The following is a 6886-nucleotide window of genomic DNA, read 5'->3' as shown; positions in this document are numbered from 1 at the left end:
CAACCTCCTGCGAAGACTTCATACCGAACACCCCACTTGCAAATCCTAACAGCCACGATACTACGCCCATTTCTACTTACCTTAGGGTTCTTCACCTTCGATACCTGCTCGGATTTCAGACAGATAGCAACGACTCGGATGATCTTTCGACGGTGTTCCAATATCTGCTGCTCCTGGTGAAAAGCGACTCTGCTGATTGATTCTACAATGGAGATGGTGATTCTGGTAACAACACAATCCACTAGCCCCTTATATACCTTCCTTCCGATCTACGTTATCAATACATTCAGTGCGCATTCGTTCGCGCAGAGCGTCCAACGCCCACGTGCCTCTCCTATCTTCTTCCTGTCCTGGTACACTATACACAGTCACCTCTCCCGAGAAACCTACTCTTTTTGCTCTATTTTTTTTCTTTACATCCTGCTTCTCAGACTTCTTTCTTTTCTTTTGCTCTTCCTCCATCACATGCTATCCGACAAAGACTCCTATCTCCTTTTATTCAACACCACAAGGATTCTTATCATACGCCTTCCACGATTTCTTATCTCAGCATTTCCATTCAGACAGAAAACCGTTACACACATTTCCAGGAATCTCACTCATCAACGGTCTCAAACAGGAAACGCCCCCCAAAAATAGACATATATCTCATCAACACCGGAAAACCTTATCAAGTCCTCAATAACAACAGGAAACCCGCAATCTTATCAAAGTCCCGAAAACGCCCCCCACTTATCAAGCTCCTCATTCACAACAGGAAACCCATATCATCAAGCCCCGCCCACTTTTTCCCAACAGCCAATCAAAACGCTCAAAACACACACACTTGCTTGCCCACACACCTACATCATCAATTGATCTTTGATCGATCTTTTCCAATCAATTGATTTATCGACTTCAACGCGGGTACATAACTACTATATGTAACATAAATGTCTCCCGGGGGGAGGGGGGAATTCCTCCCACCAACGATCTTGTCTTGAAATTCCCCCCCCCCCACAAAATTCTTCCGGGGGGAGTTTTTGTTTTAACGACAAATATAAACAATTAGTTTGAGATTCGAATATACATGACTGGAATAATATCGAGAACATACAAAAAGAACGGACAACAAAGTGACTCACCTCTAAGGACACTAAACCCAGCAATCCCCAGAACACAGAAATTAGACCGACTTGTTATTTCTTCTCCATTTCTCATCGTCTTTCGTTAGCAACCACGAAGTACATAGATATATTAATAAAACACGTAATAGCATCTATATGTGAATTTTATACATGAAACTATTATCATCTTAATATATCTCATTTTTTATCCCTCCTCCCTTATGCAAATCATTGTTCATCTATTTGCAATTATACATTTTGAATGAAAGACAGTCGATATAATATATTATATATTTTATAAAATAATTTGAGACATTTAATGACATAATATATATATATATATATATATATATATATATTTATCCGACAACCAATGTGACTACCGTCAATTTGAAAATTCCATTTAAAGTGACGACCGGGTGTTTAGGACGACCGTATACGGTTGCCATGAAGGCAACCCTGCTTATCGTTTTCCTGATACTCGAGAGAGTGTAATGAACTGTCGTTGGAAATACGTCATTGATGCCACAATGATAGTAGAATGTCAAAATTGTGAAATTTTGAAGTAATAGTACAATAAACTGTCATCGAAAATTCGACCATGTTGCCACATTGGTAGCAGAATGTCTGGATTGTATATTTTTTTAGTTCACGGTTCCTCCGCTTGGAGCGCGACAGTCGGTCGCTGTATATGTTGATTTTATACACTTTGTTCATAGTTTCATTAAAGTGGCAACCGAAAACGAAGTTGGTAGCATTGGATAAACCACGTGAGCGTTCGTATACATTTCTTTCACACTACCGAGCACACGGTCCACCAACGCGAAGAAGCAGGAGTGATATTTAATGTGAATGCTTTGTCTTGCTTGCAGCGTTCCGACATGCGCTAGCTGCAAAAGGAAAACGAAGAAGTACAAACTCAAATAAAACTATGGTAAGTTGAAGTTTCAGTAACTTTATTTAAATAGCATACTATTGCACGTACGTAAGTAACTAGAATATTCTCAATTCAGACAAAATATGAGGTTATCAAGCTAAAATCGGTGTTACTTTGTGTGTATGTGTGTGGGGAGGAGGGGGAGGCCGAAATTATTAGCGTAAGATTGTGGAGATTTTAATTTAAATCTACTGCAGTGAAATCGGACTTTTGTATGTTCCACGTTTAAAATTAAATCAAATCAATGATTTCATGCGCAGATTGCAAACATCGTTTTTTTTTGGTTTTTTTAAAAAAAAAACCCGGAAACGAACAAATACATCAGAAAGCCAAGGTACATGTTCTGTTCCTACAAATCTGTCACTCATTGTTTGATAAGCCTTTGTTCTCATATTTTTAGGGCTGCTTTTTCTTGTCCTATTTTGTCAGCGACTGGAAAGCTTTATTTCTGCATAAAAAATAAGAAATAGAAGAGCCGTCCATTAGTAGCCTGAATGCTCATGAAATTAATTTATTTCATGATCTGTGTACGAAGTAATCTCTAAGACCAGAGTTTGAGATACATAGTATTAGGATGGCGAAGCACTGTAAAAATAGAAGTGGCAATGATTTACATTAAATTTGTCATAAATGTTTTTAATTCAATTTTTTATTATCTTGTAACATGTTATATTTGCGATATGAATCTCTCCCATGCCGTTACAATATATTTCCAATCAATGTAAATGAGTTTTTGTACCATTTCAAAACTTTTGACTAATCGCGACGATGAGAATGAGTGACGGAGTGATGACATTTATGAAGGGACATTCACAGAGAACACTCATGCCCAGGCCAGAATTCGAACCAGGGATCCCTAATAAATTATTGAATAGCGTGTTACAGTAGAAGCATGCACACCTTTAACAACATACCATTAAAAACTTTATTATTATTTCCAGGCGTCGAGAGCGAAAAAGATCTTACAAATGGTTCGGAAGAGTAGAGGTGGTGGAAAAGACACCCTAACTGGATGGAAACCAAAATATGAAAGCACAAAAGGACTGTCAGAAGAGGAAAGAAGCTGCGTTTTGCAAAATTGTAAGTTTCTTTGTTTCTGTAGGCTTTGTTTATACGATTGTTTACATGAACGTAACTTGGGGCCTAATTTTAAAGCGGCAGAATCTTACTTTAAGCTTAACTTTGGGGGCCAGAATCGAAAAAAAAAAAAATGCCATCCCATAAATATAGAGTTCACGATTATTTGCTAAATAACTGACATTTGTGAAATCACAATAAGGACTCTGTATTACTTTGCTATCCAGGTCCAAGAAGGCTAAAGAAGTTAATTTTTACCAAGTCTGAAAATTTTGGATTTGCATAATATTTTGATTACATGCTACTATATGATATGCACTTTTGAGGATCACATTGCTATAATTGTTAGCACATTGCCTGTCAGGCTGAAACTTAAACTAAGCTGCTCCTATGTGCGAAATGGTCCTGAGATTTGGATTCTGTGTTAAACTGAAGGTTCAGTCCAAAATTACTTCTGTATGGCAGACTAAAATTTAAGTGATCAGACTAATTCATTTTCTTGTATATATGAAACCCAAACTACTCACAAAAATATGCTGTTGATGTTGAATTGCATTCTTGCCTAGTGAACAGGCGCTTGAATGTGTGTACATACAAAAAACGTTATGATGTAGTTCAAAACATGAACATTTATTTATTTATTTATTTTAAAAAAAACAGCTCTCTTTCTGTATACTTGCATTTGGTATTTCATGAAGTAATCAATGCAGACAAATCAGATGGTTGTTCCTAGAAATTGTAATTCATTGTGAGTTCATGTGTAATTTGTGTGTTTTGAAAAAAAGAACACCAGTACAAATCTTCATGGCACTCTCAGAAGTTTCATTACTGCTGCCATTACTATCATTTTCAAATGAGAACCTTGAGGAAAGGAGAGTGAGGAGCCGAAAACAACATTTTGTGGATAATATTCGAATGTTGCTTCGAAAAAAAATTATAATGTCCTCTTTAAAAAAAATCCAGATAAGATGATATGTACTACCTCAAACAAATTGTTATGTATTATTCGATTGCTACTTTAACTACACTTGTACAAGCCAACTGGGAGGGAGGGATGGGATTGAGTCTTTAGGTCTTCATAATGGTACAATGTCTCAGTACGTAATATAATGCAAATTCAATAGTTATTGCCAACACTGTACTTACGTAGTAGTGTCAAAATATATTTATTAAGATACACATTTGAATAAAAAATAAAATGAATTATGTGGTTTCGAAATACTGTACGTCCACAGTTCTGGATATTGCAACAAAACTATTTCTGACTCCAAAACTTTATATTATAAATTGACACAATATCAGTTAAATTATTTGTACCATTTCATTAATTCTGAGGAATTTCTAATGTTCGACAATATTAATATTCTAAATTGTGAGAACCACTGAGCAATGTTTCTCTCTTGCATTAGCAATACTTTTTGTAATGCATTTTGCTTGGTTGTTAATGCTCCACCCGACCATCATCTTGCAAACATTGTGAGATGTAGGTTATATGCATTTGCTCTCAAACATACATATAATAATGGCAATAGAAGTATTCAAGCATGTGTACAATTTCTCTGGAGTTAAAAAAAATACAAGATTTTACCATCAGATATTTTAAGCACAGATGAACTCCCCCCAAATCAGCTATTATGTATGTCACACCAATTATTCATTTAAGGGAAGCTATTGTGCTTCAGCCCTGCCTGAAATGCACTGGACTTAAAATTATTATTATTTATGGCAATTTATACATCACAAACTGAAATTTAGATTTATTTCCTCAATGCATAGCAAAATGTGAATAGTTCATTCACATCGTTAATTAATGTATATGACAAAGTGATTGCAATCTGATTGCCTTTGAAAAACAAACAGTGAATATAAACATGTACAAAACATGAGATATGAATTATATGTTTTTATTTATAAACAAAATAACAAAGGGTCTGTTCCGAAAGTCACACGAGTTTAACACATTAAATGAGTTATGGTAACTGGCTGTCACATAAGTGTTTCCGTGAGTTTCATTATGCTGTTCCAAAAGTCTCATTCCGTGTGTTTCATGCAAGAATGAGATTCACCAAACGCATGGATCAGGAGGTTCGTTTGTTCGGTGAGAATAGTTGCTGCTTCCAGACAACGTACGTGCTGTTGGATTCAAATTGCACTAGTTCGGAAAATGTATTATAATTTTAACAGATAGCGATATGAAGCAACATGCACAAAATGAGTATGACTATAACAGTTCTTAGAATGTGAGTAAAGTGAGTAACAGTGCCCACAGTAGAGTTTATTTTTGCAATAAGGATATTCCTTCCGCTAGACGCCATGTGGAAACTTTTTCTAAACAAAACGCTGCACCTGCGCTTTTGCCTAGAGTGTCCCATAAGTCTGTAAAATAACAGGTTTCAACAGATTCACAAGCCCAGTTATTTTCATTGGATGCGTTTGTTTCGTTAAGACTTTCGGAATGCACCCAAAATAGTGCCTATTAGTAAATCTGCTTAAATTTCATGAATACAGTTTTATGATAACTCTAATGGTCATTCACTGTAGTTCACTTAAAGATATTTAAGATAGTATTTACTATTTTTTTCTCATGTATTTATTTTTAGTTTACCAAATGCTGGATGTGAGCAACAGTGAAACAAGGTCCTGTGAAAATAAACCTCATACGGTTTCCGAACCCATGTCATGGAGTGTAAATAGTAACGTAACATGTTCAGAGACAATATGCCCGTTCAGAGACAATATGCCAAGTTTTAGAAGATGCTGGAGGTTATGGACTATTATTACACAGTGATCCAAAAGTGAAAACTTGTGTAAAAAAAGTACATGGCAAAACTGGAATTCAGTTATGTGGTGTATGTTATCCTTTATATAATTCTTTGTACGGAATGTTGTAAACATGATATCCTGGAATATCATTGAAATAAAAATTTTGTTTATCAGTTCTAATTAGAACTGTAGCAAGTAAGGGACAAATTATAGAAAATATCTGTGCAAATATGCATTATATCATTTTCATAGTACATATTGTATTGAAGAATGTGATTTTCTTGCAGAAACTATGATTAAAATTTCTACTGCGTAAGCCATTATGTATGTTGTCGACACTTGTAATGTCACCTGTTCCAATTTAAATATTTTCTGTTAATTTTGCATAATGATTGATGTTTTCCACTTGTAACAAAATTAAGAATGTTCTGAAACAAACACTGGATATGCATTCTCGCAACATTTCTCAAGTCAAGAATTGATAATTTATGTACACACAACAGTTCCTTATTTTCTCTGTAAGCAATGTTTCAACAACAATAATGTAACTGAAAATTATTACGGCCTATTGAAAATCGTTAATATATCTAAGAGAAAATATTATACTTACAAAAAAACGTTAAACATTGCAAATTTTATGCTTCGGATGCAGTGTTTGTTTAAGGATAAAATGCAATTTTATGTTACACTGAAATTGTGCTAGCTGTGCTAAAAAAGGGGGTTGCTTCTAATCCGACTTGTTTCTGGGAATAAAGGTTCTGGAACTTTTGAAGTTGTTTTCTTCTTGTGTTCATCATAAGAAATTCACAAAATATTGTGGTATCCCAACTAGCGAAAAGTAGTTGGCTCGACATTCGACCAACCATACTAAAAATGGTTTACCAAATATACGAACATAAAGCACTGGTAATTTTGGCTGTTTCCAAGGTTTGGCCGACATTTTTTTTGTTTTGTTTTTTTCACGTTGTGGTGTCGTAGTGTAAACTTAAGTATAGATAGGTTT

General features: G+C 35.2%; 1 protein-coding gene across 1 annotated transcript; it reads left to right on the top strand.

Annotated features, from left to right (window-relative positions):
* The first annotated feature begins 2018 nt into the window (after positions 1–2018).
* LOC145990234 (uncharacterized) lies at positions 2019–6624 on the top strand. Its single transcript, XM_083125908.1, has 3 exons — positions 2019–2040; positions 2985–3123; positions 5721–6624. Exons 1-3 carry the CDS (start codon positions 2038–2040, stop codon positions 5906–5908), a joined length of 330 nt encoding a protein of 109 aa, XP_082982034.1. The 5' UTR covers positions 2019–2037; the 3' UTR covers positions 5909–6624.
* The last annotated feature ends 262 nt before the right edge of the window (positions 6625–6886 follow it).

Source organism: Lepisma saccharinum, chromosome 7 (assembly GCF_977018435.1).
Source record: "Lepisma saccharinum chromosome 7, izLepSacc3.1, whole genome shotgun sequence".
Lineage (NCBI taxonomy): Eukaryota > Metazoa > Arthropoda > Insecta > Zygentoma > Lepismatidae > Lepisma > Lepisma saccharinum.
The sequence above is the reverse complement of the archived record's forward strand: the minus strand, read 5'-3'. Positions and strand labels throughout refer to the sequence as shown.

Excerpts from the sequence above, each read along its gene's own strand:
- LOC145990234 (XM_083125908.1), top strand. Across the intron at positions 3,124-5,720 it reads AAGCTGCGTTTTGCAAAATT|TTTACCAAATGCTGGATGTG; the intron begins GTAAGTTTCTTT and ends ATTTATTTTTAG.